This window comes from Staurois parvus, unplaced genomic scaffold (assembly GCF_062004578.1).
Source record: "Staurois parvus isolate SC_StPar_1 unplaced genomic scaffold, SC_StPar_1.0 ptg000032l, whole genome shotgun sequence".
In the NCBI taxonomy this organism is placed as follows: Eukaryota; Metazoa; Chordata; class Amphibia; order Anura; family Ranidae; genus Staurois; species Staurois parvus.
In genome coordinates, this window is record NW_028317828.1 from 1,301,167 (window position 1) to 1,316,589 (window position 15,423).

Genomic DNA, 15,423 nt, shown 5'->3' on the forward strand with positions numbered 1-15,423 from the left:
CCCATATATGAGACACGTTAGTCTCTATCTTCTGAAATAGTTAGCGGCATCGCAGCTTGTTATGTGTGCGCGCGCGCACACACGAGACATCACAGTCTCTTCCTTTCTATTGCCTGTATGATCTATGGCAAAATGGCGCCGACACATCGCGCATGCGGAAATAGCCGGCAAAATGGCGACCGCGATCATTACGAGGCGCCATTTTCAAATATAAATAGTAGTAGCAGAACATCCTAGCTGTAAGCCCTGCACCCTATGATGATGAGCATCGCTCGAAACGCGTCAGTGGGGCTACAGTAGCTGGACATCTAGCCACCGCTGGTGGCCATCCTGAATTTTATATGGTCAGTGTTGTTTTTTTCCTATGCGTTTTTGCACACGTTCATACCTACCTGTTTGCACCTATTTGTAAATAAATTATCTTTGCGGTATCACGCTATGGTGTGTCCCGCAGAACCTGCACTTTAAAGGAACCTTTGAACGTGTTTCACATCTGAGTACTACACCTGAGACGTGACCAGAATACGCACAGGATCGTGACCCTTATTTGAATGCTGATGACCTCGCACACACCTGGTGAGACAGGCAAATCTCAAAGGCGTATTTTTACGCACTTCTGGTGAGTGTGCAATTTACTCATTTATTTCATTTACCACTTTGGATCAAGTCCTCCACGCACAAATTTTAGGATCATATTGGATCATCACGTGGGCTTTTCATACTGGGACATTGATTTCATTTATTATTAGTCACCATTAGTGACATGTGACTTTGCTATATCCATTGATTCATCTGGTACTTGATTTTTAGCACTGCACTTATTTTGTTATATGTCATTTTGAAGGTGTTGTTTGGTTACCTTTTAGTGTTCTAGCCGCTACATCCTACCCTTATTTCTGATAGTGCTCATATTACCGCTTTTTTACCTAGATAGATTTGGGTGTCATCAGCATAGAGGTGGTATTGGCAGCCATGAGAGGTTATCAGTTGGCCCAGGGAGGAGGTATAGAGAGAGAAAAGGAGGGGCCCAAGAACAGAACCTTGGGGTACCCCAACAGAAAGGGGAAGAGGAACGGAGGAGGAGGAGTTGTATGTGACACTGAAAGTGCACTGAGAAAGGTAAGAGGAGAACCAGGAGAGAGCAGAGTCACGGAGGCCGATGGAGTGGAGTTTACTGAGGAGGAGCGGGTGGTCGACTGTGTCAAAGACAGCGGAAAGTTCAAGGAGTATGAGTATGGAGTAATGGCTGTTGGTTTTAGCAGTTAGTAGGTCATTAGTGAGTTTTAGTAGGGCAGTTTCTGTGGAATGTTGTGGGCGGAAGCCAGACTGTCGGGGATCAAGAAGGTTGTTGTCGGTGAGGTAGCAGTTCATATGGTTGTGAACAAGGCGCTCAAGAAGTTTGGAGGCAAACGGGAGCAGGGAGATGGGTCTTAAGTTATTCAAACAGGTGGGGTCCAGCGAGGGTTTTTTGAGAATGGGGGTAACCAGTGCATGTTTAAGTGGGGAGGGAAAGGTGCCCATGGAGAGTGAGAGGTTGAAGATGTGAGTTAGAGAGTTTAGTATAGAGCAGGAAAGAGGCTGCAACAGTCGTGAGGGGACAGGATCCAGGGGACAGGTGGTGAAGTGGGCCTTGGAAAGGAGATTGGTAACTTCCTTGGAGGTAACAGGGTCGAAGGAGGAGAGTGTTGTGTTTGGTGTTGGGCCTGGTATGTTGGTTAGAGGAGGAAGCTAGACACTGGAGATTTCATCATGAATTGTGTCGATCTTCTTGAAGTGACTGGCAATCTCCTTTGCAGTAAGTAAGTTGGTGGGTGGAGGCAGTGGAGGGTGGAGCAAGGAATTAAGGGTAGAGAAGAGTTGACGAGGATTGGATGAGAGGGTCTTGATGAGAGTGTTCTAGTAGGTTTGCTTAGCAGCGTGGAGGCTGGAGTTGTATTTAAGAAGAGCAGATTTGTAGAGGGTAAAGTCTTTCAGGGATTTAGTTTTACGCAATGCTCGCTCAAGAGTGCGGCTGCGTCTCTTGAGACTTCTGGTGCCATCTGTTTGCCAGGGTTGAGACAGGCGAGGCCTGGTTCTGCGTGTAGAAAGAGGAGCAAGAGCGTCCAGGGAGGATGATAGATAGTTGTTGTAGGCAGATGTGGCCAGCTCTGGGCAGGACAGGGGTGCAATTTCATCATAGAGGCACTCAGTAGTGGAGTGAAGAAGGTCAGGGCTGAGGTGATGGAGGTTTCTACAGGTGATGGTTTGCTGGTTGGAGGCATGCCCTGTGGGTGGGGTGAAATGCGTCGACGCACTTTAGGTCTGCCGTACTGACGTCCCGTGTCATATCCGGTGAGTGGAACGCACGCCGAGCGGTGTGTTCCAAGCGGCCATCTTGAATACTGTTTGAATGTTATCCTGTCATCCCCTGCTGATCAGGCTGTGAGGTCTCTACTATAAAGCTTGGAAATATTGGATTTTATGTGAGCCTATGGAGGCAATAAAATGCTGTTTTTTCTTCTGACAAATGTGAGTGGTCTGGCTATGCTTTTTTTAGCACATAATAGTATTAGCAGGATTACACTATTTTTTTATTTCTTTCCCTTGCACTGCTGTGGAGTCTGGAGTGAGGACAAGGTAGGAGCTAGTGGAAGGATTTCTTCCCAAATCCTATATGGTGGAAAGGAGTCCAGGAGGCTTAGAGGGGGCTTGGGATCCCTTTATATCCCAAAAGGTGTATTACTCACCTTTATCTGGTGAGTGCGGTTAATATTGTTTTTTTCACTGGTGAATGGTGGAAGTACTCTTCTGGTTTGGACATTTTGTTTTTTCTATTTATTTTTTCACTACCTGTTTTTGGGAAAAGGACATTTAGAATTTTTTATAAAATATATATTTTTTTGATTTGGACATTTTTATTGATTTTATCACTCTCAAAGTTTATTATTTGAATTAAGGGGTTTATTTGCCCTGTTTTTTGTCTCTAGAAGTTAGTAGTAGTAGGAGGGTGAGGGAGGTGAGGTGAGAGATGGAATCGAGAGAACCTGTGTTTGAGAGACCAGTGGATGTTGAGTGGGCCTTGCCCTACTACTATCTCTCTCCCTTTTTTTTTCCCCTGTTCCCCCCCCCCACCTATTTACCTATTTTTCCCTTTTTTTGATCCTGGGTAAAGTTGGTTCGGGTGGGTAAAGTCTATAGAAGTACACATTAATGAGAGATCTTGGTGGAGCTACCCACTGCCCACTCGGCTGAGTGTGCAGGGCAATGGCGAGACTGGTCTCTCTTTTGGTTGTATGACTGACACATGTACCGGTCTGCAAATATTTAAACAGATGATCACATGACTGGATCCCTTTTTCTTTTAAGATTATCTCTGTGTTTTGCTGGAAGCCCTTCATTTTTAAGGTGGCTTCTCCAGTATTTGTTTTTTCTTATCTGCCTGCTTGTAACCTTGTGGAAAAAGCAAATCTTCTGGGTTTGACAAATAAGGAATGCAAAAAAAACCCCTCATAGGCAGTTGGATAGAGGGCCACATCCCTCTCCCATATCCTGTTTCCTTCCCTGTCTTTCCCTTGTCTCCCCCGTTCCCCTTTTTTTCCTCTCTCTCTCTTCCCTCTTTAACTATTTCAAGTTCTCCTTTAGTCCCTTTCCTTATTTACTGTCTCTTGATTTTGGAAAACCTCAAGCTGGGTGTTCTTTTTTTCCCCTGCTGGCAGAATCTGATATCCAGTTTCTTGCAGGATTATCATCTTAGTTCCATTCATGGGCAGTTTCTTCAAGACTATGATATATATGGCAAAGAAGGATGTTATACTGTATCATGCAAATTCTTTGCTTGAGTGGTAATGTTTTTCGTTTGTGTTGTTGTCCTGCATATACCATAAATCCTGCCTACCATAAATAAAATAATAATAATTTAAAAAAAACACACTCTCTCTACCTCCCTCTCTAGCCTTCTCCATCTCTCTCTTCCCCCTCTCTCTCCTCCTTCTCTCCCCTCCCCTTCTATCTTTCCCTCTGCCCCCTAACCTTATCTTGCTGGCTTCTATACTCTATATGATATACCATATGTTTATGACTCCTGACTAGAGATGAGCGAATCGAACTTGGCGAAGTGGAATTCGTTTCGAATATTAGGAAAAATTCGATTCGCACCGAATCCGAAAATTAGCAAACTTCGGATGCACGAATCAAATTTTTCCCGATCGGCCGATTTTCATCCCTTCTACAGCCGGCAAAAAGTGTCCCTGCAGAGAGCTCCGCTATTTCTGACAGTTCTCTGACAGTTCCTTCACATTTACAGCGGTTGAAACATTGTATCTATTTGTTTCCATTTAGTATACAGATGTTTTTATTCGGAAACAAATAGATACAATGTTTCAACCGCTGTAAATGTGAAGGAACTGTCAGAGAACTGTCAGAAATAGCGGAGCTCTCTGCAGATACACTTTTTGCTGTACTGGAATTCTTCTTCTTTTCATTCTTCTTCTTCTTTTCATTCTTCTTCTTCTTCTTTTCATTCTTCTTTTCATTCTTCTTTTCATTCTTCTTCTTCTTCTTTTCATTCTTCTTCTTCTTCTTTTCATTCTTCTTCTTCTTCTTTTCATTCTTCTTCTTTTCATTCTTCTTCTTCTTCTTCTTCGTCGTGCCCCGTGACTGCCCAAATGAGTGAAGTGTGCGGTGATTCTAAGATCGAGGGCACTCATCTGCATGTCATACTGACTGACAGTATTATTTCTCTTCCCCAGCAGACTCCAAGGGCATTTAAATTAAAGGTACAGTGTTCTGCACTAATATAAAGGCTCTCTGAAGCCTAGAAACCCTTTTAATAAGTTAAATTCGCAGCGAATAAATTCGCATCGAATCGAATTTCTTCCACAAATTCGGCGAATCAGCCGAATCGAATTTTTGAATAATTCGCTCATCTCTACTCCTGACACATACACCATGTTGTACCTTACACAGTCCTGGCCAAAGTAAGCATTGTCTCAATGTTTGCTGGTTTTAAAGAAGTTCTTTAACCTCCCTGGTGGTCTGATTATATCAGTATTTTTGAATGCCAAAGTGGTACATTGTTTTGCATAGAAATTTTTTGTTTTATATTGTAGGCCTGTACTGTAATTCTTAGGAATAACTCACTTAGATCTGTCCAAACAAGAGTCTAGTAAACATCCCGGGTATGATAAAGTTTGAAACATGAAAATATAAATTATAATATAATAAATAATTGTAAAAAATAATATAATAAATTTAATTCAATAATGTAATCAAACCAAAAACACTGAAATTTGTCCAAACAAGGGTGCAGTATGGGACTGCACAAAGTCCGACGTCACAATCAGGACAATGGAACCTGGTTTCCTTTCTGATTTTCTTTCCACTGTCATCTCACTCGAGCAACAAACTACGTACATTCTTGTAGGTGCTGACTTTTTCTCGGTTGGTGGGATGTAGTCCATGAAGTGACGACCAGTCAGGTGTTCCAGGTTGACAACGCCAACAGCACTATGACCTCTATTCACAGCCATTGATGGTGTTTAGTGGTTTACAAAGATACGTTTGGCAATTTTCCAAATGAAGTCAGAATGAATCACAGGCTTGTCACTCTTTTTTTTTTCTTTTAACAGAATGTAGGCATTCCACAAGCATTGCTCAAGAAGATGCCTGAAGATATTCTTGTAGTACTTCTTTTTCTGTTTCCTCATTGCTAGGTAGAATGTCATTGCTTGGTCAGCTCTGTCGACACCTCCCGTGGTGGAATTGTAGTCTATCACTACTTGTAGCTTCCTAATTTCTTTCCCATCTTTTGTGCGTACCAAAATAGTGGAGGTATTATGAATTGTACTCATTAGCCACACATCTTTCTTGTCACGCAATCGCAGTGCCATAATTTTACCTTTCTGCCAGGCAACCATTTCTCCAGTCTTCAGCTTCTTCTTGCCAAACAATGGTGGCATGTCGCACTGGTTAGCACTAACGGTTCCATAGGCATCCGTTTTGTTTTGCAGAAGAAACTCAAATCTCAGGAGACATATAAAAGTTGTCAGTTGTTACACAATAGCCCTGATTTAGCAATTTTTCAATTTTTCAATTAGTGAAAGAACGGAAGATGTTGCCATTCCATAATTGCTGTATTTTGGATTGAATTTTGTTCCTTTTCCAGTGTATATGACTGAATTCCAAATGTAGCCAGTTGATGATTTGCATAGCATGTAGGGTTTTACTCCGAATCGTGATCTCTTTGATGCAATGTATTGTACCCAGCTGAGCCTTCCCTTGTGGGCCATTAGACTTTCATCTATGCTGATATCTGTTTCTGGCATATAGCTCAGTTAGAAATTCTTTAGAATCATTTGAGATACTTCCCAAATTTTCTTTAGTTTTGGTGCAGGATGAGTAGTTTCATCAAATTCTTCGTTGTTTTCGAAGTGTAAAAATTTAATGATCAGGGAAAATCTGTACTGTGACATGACCGTGCCAAAGAATGGAGTGGCAAGTTTTTTTATTAGTTGTTCAATACCACTTCTGCAGGGATTTCCACACCACTCCCTGAAGTATTAATAGGCCCAGAAATTTCCAAATGTCATCTTTGGTCACTGGTTCCCACTTTCTGCTTCTTGGAAACTTCCAATGCAGAGTAGTCAATTGTTGCTCTTGGTACCGGTTTGTCTCAGTAACAATTTTTTCAATAACCTCATCAATCAGAAATAATTGTAAGTATGCCAAGAGGTTGTCGTGTTCAATGTCTACTTACATACCAGATGCTCTAGTAAATGGGAATCTTGGGGGCGCTGCCTGATCCATACCATCTACAAGTGATTCAAATTTACTGTCGCTGTCTTCTAGCTGGTCTAAAACTGCTTTTGGCCTAAAGGGATGCTTTTTAGATGCCATGGACGTTCTCAAGTTTCCAGGCAGAAAGAACGGTAAAAGTGCAGGCAGGGCACTGGACAAAGCACTAGGGACAAAACTGAGCTGAAATGGTTTGATACAGTAATATAATCCTAAAGATTACAATGTATTCTGTGTATGTCATATAACTTTTTTGAATGTCTCGCCTGTTTCGCCCCCCTGCGTTTGCAGGGAAGGTAACTTGGAAGACGGATGTTGGCAGCGGGATGACATTGGGAGATCGCAGGACAAGCACTACAGTGTAAGCCTGAGTGTGTCTCAGGGTTACCACTTTTGGTACTGAAAGTTAACCCTGAGCCACACTCGAGATTACTGCCAGGGAGGTTAAGCTAGGCTCAGACAAAATACCTTTTTTGTGTGCAGTAAAGCATATGTAAAAAAATTATCCTTTTTATTGGGTTTTTTTGTGTCTGTGAGATTCTAACCAGTAGTACAATAATTGGGAGTATTTTGTGGGTACAAGATTTGTGGCTTATGTGTGCAGTGTATACAGCAACTAGGCACATGTTCTATTTAAATATCCCCCTCTAAGCCACTCTCACTGTTATTAGGTGCAAGCTGGCTATGCCCACTCTTTGCTGTAGTACACTATGTTTTTGCTTCCTATCCCAGGATCCCCCAGATGTTTCATAACCGTACTCATGCTCACATTTTGTCACACTGGTTTGGCTTTTTTACTATAAAGCCAGGCAGACTACCCTTGTTTATACTCTCTAACCAGTTGTGGGCCGCCAGCATGTGATACATGCTAGTACATTATGACATTATCCTAGAGGGGCCCAATTTGTTTTTTTTTTGTTTTTTTGTGATTTACCACTGCTCTAAGTTTTAACTCGACTTTCCAATGCTGTTGGTTTTACCAACATCAAAACTGCCACTTTAGTGACTCCCATCTGAGCCTGTACCTCTTCCTGCAGAATTCCTACTTGTAGAAGAGTAACAGATGTCCCAGCACCATCCTTGGTCACCTGATTCTTCAGAGACCACCTCAGAGGGCCTGTTGGAACTCCAGTAATAAACTACATGTCACACTCACCTGTTCCACAAATCAGCACTGGGTCTTTCTTTCTGTGTTCAGCCTCTGGCTTCCTGCCAATTACAGAGGGGGTGCTGTCTTAAAAGGCTAGCGCATGGGTTGCTCATTATCCACATGCAAGCAGCCAAACCCCCTGTGATCCCCTTCATATTCTCTTGTGATTCCCAGTGCTTTTCAGTATCGTCTCTGAATCATGTTCCCAGTGTCTGTCCACCCTCGCCCAGCTCCTCTGTGTCTCTATATCCTAGCGTTCCCATTGTCTTTGATTTCCAGATTGCCTCCAGCCTTGCACTACTACCTGTTACTCTGAGCCCATGTGCCAGTGTCCCCTCATCTGTTTCCTACCTCAGTGGTCCTGTGCTTGGCTGCTAGCATTCAGTCTCTGTGCATTTCTATGCACTCATACTGTACAGCCTAGTCTACCCAGCACTCTAGCTCTGCAAGACACTTATTGTCATGTGTGCTTCCAGCATGTTCTCTGTGTCCTGCCAGTACCTAGGCTTCCATGTGTTTTCCTGAGTACATTAGCCAGCTACTTGTTGTCCACATCCTGCTTCTGTGATCTACACACCCTCACCTGTTACCTGCTTCTTTTGACCCCCTGTAAATCTGTGCACCTCTAACCATTCCCAGTGGCCATGTGTCTTTGTGCACTCCTGCTTGCCTTGCCTGTGTTACTCATTGACAAGTAAGTCCTGCCCCCCAGTGCAGCTAAGACTTTCTCCAGCAACCTACCTTCAGTTCCAAGTAGTTGCCTGCTCAGGTGAGTCGGAAGGCCACAACCTGGGCATTGCCTGCAACCAAATCCATCTCTGCCATCAGAAGCTCTGATGTCTGAAGGCAAGGCAGAACCTTAGACGCTGCACATTGGCCTTTTTAAGGGCTCTTACTTCCATTGTTGAGCAGGCATGCTGGGTTCTCTCCATCGGTGTCTTCAGCTATCCAGCCCACCCAAATTCCTCATAGCCACCTGTGTCTCCTCCATGGCCAATACCAATGCCTAGTTTCAGCTGCTGCTATCAATTCCTTGTTGCCCTTGCCCAATCAGCCCCTTAGTGGGAGAAGATTTCTTGATCCACAACAGTATGACTTGATCATAATTAGGCCTATCGCTAACATCCAGCTGATTCTAAAACTCTTGCATGGCCACTGCACATTGAGAAATATTCTCCCCTTCTTCTTGATTCCTTTCAAAGAACGTCTTAGGGAGTTCCACCACACTAGTAATCTCATCAGATAAGCTTTCCTAGCAGGCAAATATCACATCCACAGTGGCTTGCTCTCTTATGGACAGAACTATCACACTCCGATGGACCCATCCTCCAGGGATTTAATGGCCAGGCCAGGAAAATGGCTGCCAGCAAATACTGTAGGTACAGAGTTTTTCAGCCCTTCTGCCCAAACTAATGTAGCACTTCCCCCCTTAGGGGTTGCTGATGAATTTGGATCCCCCTATAGTCCTGCACAGCCAGACATTCAGCATTTTTCACACAAGCTTGCTTCAGAGTCAGAAACCAGTCCTTGAGTTTTTGTTTTGTTTTTCTATGGAGGGGATTTAGAACTGGGGGGTAAGGGGGGGTGTAGGATGCCCAAGGGAACTGATAACTAAATACAAACTTCCTGAACTATTCACAAGCTTCTCTTCTGCAACACAGTCTCTGTTGGAGAGCTAGCCAGCATCTCCTTGATGTACTACCCCAAACCCTAGATCGGGTGTCGGCAACCCGCGGCTCTTTTTCACCTTGGCTGCGGCTCCGGAGCACACTGCCCACCAGGTGATAGGCAATAGGGCAGCAATGGGCAAACTACGGCCCAGCGGACCTTTTAATCCGGCCCGCGGAGCTAGGCTCCCGCTAGGCTCCTCTCACAGTCCGCCCTGAAGACCGGTGTAGCATGAAAATCTGTCTCCTATGAGGATCTGTCCCCCTCTACGTATCTGCGCATGTGCCGGAGATCGCCGATCGGCTGCTAATGCCTGAAACTGGCACATGCGCAGATACGTCAAGGGGGACAGATCCTCATAGGAGACAGATTTTCATACTACACCGGAACGGCGCGGGAACACGGCGAGAGGAACGCACGGAGCAAAGGTAAGTGAATTGACACAGGGGGGGACTTGGGGACTTAATATGGGGGATGAATTAATATGGGGGATGAATTACTATAGGGGGGATGAATTACTATATGGGGGATGAATTTTCAGTTTTAAAAATGTGTCTCTCAAAATAAATTTCAATCGTGGTTTTGGCGAGATTTGGCTCAGTTGAAAAAAAAGGTTGCCCACCACTGACCTAAGGCTATGATTGTGATTATGACGATACACTGTGGCCCTGATTAACCCTTTGCTTACTGGGCCCTTAAACCCCCTTCATGACCAGAGCGCTTTTTGCAATATATGCAGTGTCGGATTTGTTTTAAATGTTGCAATGGTTTTGCGGCTCCCAGTCTTTTTTTCCCTCTCGGAAACGGGTCCAAGTGGCTCTTTATGTCTTAAAGGTTGCAGACCCCTGCCCTAGATGAACACCTCTTCACCCAGCAGTATGGACTTTTCCTGAGCAGGGGTCTGGCTCTTGTCCCTTTTAAATGAGGTAAACAGTTACTAGTATGGGGCTAATCTGGTTTTCCACCAGAGTGTGACTTCCACTATCTGCCCAGAGGTTCAGGTGTACTCACTCAGATTGCCTGTACCACTTGCGGGTTGGCGGCTGCTACCAGGCCTATCAACTGGGCTGCTCCTTTCCTGCCATACAGGTGGTCCTCACTCAGGGGGCCAGTGAGCTCCATGTTTTCATCTTTCAAGCTCCAGGCTCACAGGCAGGCCCCATCCCACTAGGCCTCCTGGCAGCCTTCCTCCTCCAGCCTCACATCTTCCTACTCCTTCTTCCACCTGACTCCTCACTGCTACTGAGCAGGCACCTACACTTTTAAAGGAGTCCCAGCCATTTGCCAAGTCTTCTGTTGGGGATTGGCTGAGGTCCCTCAAGAGTGTAGCCAGCCACTCCTCAGATCCACCCACTGCCTCCAAGGCTCTCCTCTGAAAGCCTCAGAGCAGGGAGAAATTCCAGAGGGGCTAGCCTGCAGAGTTTCACAACCCTGACCACAATTTGATCCCTCTGGCTTTTACACATGAGCTGTTAACCAGCTCCTGTCTAACCATTAGGATCTAGCTCCCCCTAGCTAAACTAATTAAAGTTTGAAATCATTGCCAGGGCCAATTCCAACAGTACCATTGGTGTACTCCTGGCCACCACACTGAATTTGAGGTTTGTTCCAACATCCTGCTGACTACACGACAAAATGTAGTAAGTGTTTATTACCATGTGAATGTGACTAGGTGTACAGTGTAAGAATGCAGAGCTTACATACAGAAGTTGCACAATGTGTGTTTTCTTAGCCCTTGTCCCAACAGGAATTCCTGTGGCAAGATTTTGTGGGATGAGCTTCAGTGTTTCAGTACACTGGTTTTAGGATCTGGAACCTATCTCTCCAGAGCCTGAGCTATCCCCCCTCATCAAGATCTCATTGTTTTCTTTTGACCTAGCATATTCCTAACAAATGGGGTCCTGTCACTATTTCTACTTACCACACTGTGAGCATACCTAATGACACACAGGCAGGGGCCAGGGGCTGCCCAATATCAGGAGAACTCTGTTTAATATGACACAGGACTTCCAAAATGGCGCCTAGAGTTAATGGTAGAAAATACATTGGTACTATGCCAGGTTCCCCGAACACCAGTTGTAAGCTCTGTTTACTACTTGTGCAACAACGAGGAAATGACTGCAGTCATGAATCTTTGTAACACTCAACACACTGTGGTCGCATCGCTCCTCAGCTAGCAGCACCTAAAGCTGCCACCTGCTTACCAGCTGGCCTGATTACTTGTATTAGAGGTAGAAGAAATAAAGTTAAACCACTGTGTAGCACAGCAAAGTATGAAACAAAACCTGAATTTGTAATGAGCAAATACGTATGCCTCCATATACATTAGTAATTACAAACTGCACATAAAAACAATGTTTTTACTTAGTGTTGAGAGGATACATATCTACTGAAGCCTGTTTTCCTGACCATATTAGGTCTCCATTTGTAGAATTCTAAAACAGACCACATTCACAGAGCATAGTGAACACACTCATGCATGGGTGTAGATAAACTCTTTGGTTTCATCCAGTGAATGGACTACTTACAATGTGTACTGACAGCAACAGTCAAACTGACAACTTAGATAAATTTGGTGGCACTTGGGGTCAGAAGTAAACACATTGTTATTGAGCAACAGCAACAAAGTATATACTTGTCAGTTTTATGTGACTTTAGGCAATATGTTGCACCCTAGCTGTCAAGGAATTACAAGTTCCATCTAAATTAGCCAGCTGCTGCAAATTTCTCAGCAGGTGGCATGGCTTAGGCTGGCCATACATCATGCAATTTTCTTCTCTTCAACCATAAAAACAAAAATCGCTCAATTTTCCTATCAACACAATCAGTGTTAATGGAGGAATCCCTCCCGCTGTGCTATTGTATTCTGAGAGTGGGAGTTTTCCCCTGTGACTTTAGAGAAAAATTACTGTTGTGGACTATAGCCAGTGGCAGTAAACACACAAAAAAACTTCAGTACAACCAGCCTATCCATGGATGGATGTAGACTCGACTGGTTCCTGCCGAAACGGCTGAATTTTGATCAGTCTATGGCTGGCTTTTGGCTAACACACGGACCACACCATGCTCTACATACCTGTGATGAGTTGCTTGACTGTTGCTGCTTCTGCATTTGAAGCCCAGGACTAACAATGACTTGAGGGGTCAGAGGGGAGACCGAGGGCTTGACTGATCTGCGCTGTGCCTCCCTCTCTAGGATCTCTGATGGGGTCACATAATGTATCTGCGGTTGTTTCCACTGTCGTTGAGGCTTGAATGGGTCTGGGCTGCTAGAGCTCTGTTGGTTTATCATCTTCTGGTTGTTCCTAAACACATTTAAAACAAACAAAACTCAAGTCAAGTCACATGACACATTAACAAGGAATGTAAAGGCGAGCAATGTTTATTGAATAGCACAGGGATGGGGCTAGAAATTACTGGATCACTCCTCAGCCCTGAAGAATTCTACACTCAGCATGAGTGAAACACATTCTGTATTTGCTAGTTAAAAAAAATATCTGACTTGTTTTCTAGACTGAGCTCTGTTTGAAGATCTGGAGATTGCTGTAGTTTGGAACACAATACCTAAAATATCATGACCTCATACTGTTAAAGGATATGGGGTTTATTTACTAAAGCTGGAGAGTGCAAAATCTGCTGCACTTTTGCATAGAAACCAATCAGCTTCCAGGTTTTATTGCCAAAGCTTAATTAAACAAGCTGATGTTAGAAGCTGATTGGCTACCAAGCACAGCTGCACGAGGTTCTGAGTGCATTTCAGATTCCTAATATGTGACTACTATGCCATGTACTTGCATGAAAATATATCCTGTTCTCTTTGAATTGCTTCCTTTGTGTGAAATCCCTGGCATTCCGGTCAGTCCCTCTGCTTTCCATTTATTAACGGACCACACTAGGAAGGAGAACAGAGCATGGTCAGTTCTTTAGCTGTGCTGAGAACTCAGCCTGCTCTCCTTAAATGATCAAAGTTGTGCTGAAATGTCCCTCCCCCCTGCACATTCACCGTAAAGACCACAGTGCTGCTTTTTCTCTATCCTCACCTCTCTAGGCAGCTGAGAATAGAGGGTAGGTGATCACTTATTTTTTTTTTTAAAAAAAGGTATTTAGAAATTTTTTTTTTTTTACATCTATACACAAATGTCTTATCTTCCATTTCTATTGCAAACTATATAGGTTGTTTTACAAGTTGAGGATTTACACACTTACTTTAATAACCCTGTACAATCATCAGTAGCAGATTAGGGAAGGTCCATTCAAAAGGATGTAGATTTGTGCCTGTATCTAATGTTTAACCAACTCAGTAGTGAACACTTTCACCTCCTTCCTGCCCAGGCCAATTTTCAGCGCTCTCACACATTGAATGACAGTTACTGGAACACTGTACCCAAATTACATTTTTTATAATTTTTCTTAAGACAAATATAGCTTTCTTTTGGTGGTATTTAATCACCACTGGGTTTTTCACTTTTTTCTATAAAAACAAAAAAAAGACCAAAAATTCTGAAATAAACAAGTATGTTTTAGTTTCGATTTTAACATTTTTCAAATAAATAATTGATCTTCAGAACTTTAGGGCAAAATCTAATCTGCTACATTTCTTTGGTAAAAAATAACCCAAATTATTGTGTATAGAAAGTTATAAAGTTTACCAGCTATGGTACACACTATATGTATGTATATATATATATATATATATATATATTGTAACAAGGTTAGCTCGGCAGCGGGTGTGTGTGACCCCCTGGATGGGTGCACAACACAAAAAGATAGGCACAGCACAACAATAGTGGAGGTGAAAACAAACAGGTGCAATTTATTTACAATATTTACAGAAAAAATGATAAACAAAAAGAGACATCAAAATAAATCCTGGCCAACTTGGCTACTTACTGCAACAACAGCTTTTCCCTAGCTACCCACTAGGTACAGCCTGCTGCTATACCTAGTTGCTAGTACTGGGAGGTTAGCCACACAGGCTTTGGTCTCTCTGCACACAGCTAACAGGTCAGCTCCCCAGACAGTTCAGGCACAGATCTGGTTCCAGGGTGGAGCAACTTCCTAAGCACTCTGGGAAGCTTTATACAAGTGTTAATGAGCCCACTACCTTCAGCTGGGCTCATTATCTCAGTGCTGAAGGACTCAGCACTTCCCTCTAGTGGTACAAATCCCCATAAACCCTGAATCTCGGACAAATATATCGTCCATCCAGGACGCAACCAGGTGATTTCACCTGCCTACTGTCACAATATATATATATATATACATACATGCATACATATATATATACATACATACATATACATACATACACACACACACACACGTGTATCTCAATACATTAGAATATTATCAAAAAGTTCATCTATTTCAATACTTCAATTCAAAAAGTTAAACTCATATATTCTATATGAGAAGGTAAAGTGCAGCGCTAAAAGGATAATAAATAAGGGATAAATGCACATAAAAAGTTTGATCAATATAAAATCGTCCAATGGACTGTATGTGGTATATGGCACCAAAATAACTCCCACACCAGCAGGTAATTTCAAAGCCTGTGACAGGGAATAATATGGCAAAAATGCGCACTCACCGACTGCACATAGGATATGTGCATGTGAATATATAACTCTCCATCTGATGGGGTATAAACATTATGCAGGTGGTGGGCTTCCCTCAAGAGCAGGAGGTCATCAGACTTGGGTGTAGTGATCAGCTGTATCCAGAGGTCTCCTGTTATGATCCGCCAGGTGGTGCCTCTGGCTGCCCACTTGACAGACCTACCCAAAGCGTGGAGTCTAAGTCCCGGTCTGTGGGGATGGACTTGTAACAGACCA

At 43.3% G+C, this 15,423-nt stretch overlaps 1 protein-coding gene across 2 annotated transcripts in view; it reads right to left on the bottom strand.

Moving 5' to 3' along the window:
• EPS8L1 (EPS8 signaling adaptor L1) overlaps positions 1-15,423 on the bottom strand; it is a 604,003-nt gene that overhangs the window by 252,700 nt on the left and 335,880 nt on the right. For both annotated transcript variants that reach the window (XM_089660829.1, XM_089660835.1), the window contains exon 8: positions 12,666-12,894. In XM_089660829.1, coding sequence (XP_089516955.1) covers positions 12,666-12,894 — 229 coding nt within the window. The remainder of the gene's footprint in view (positions 1-12,665; positions 12,895-15,423) is intronic.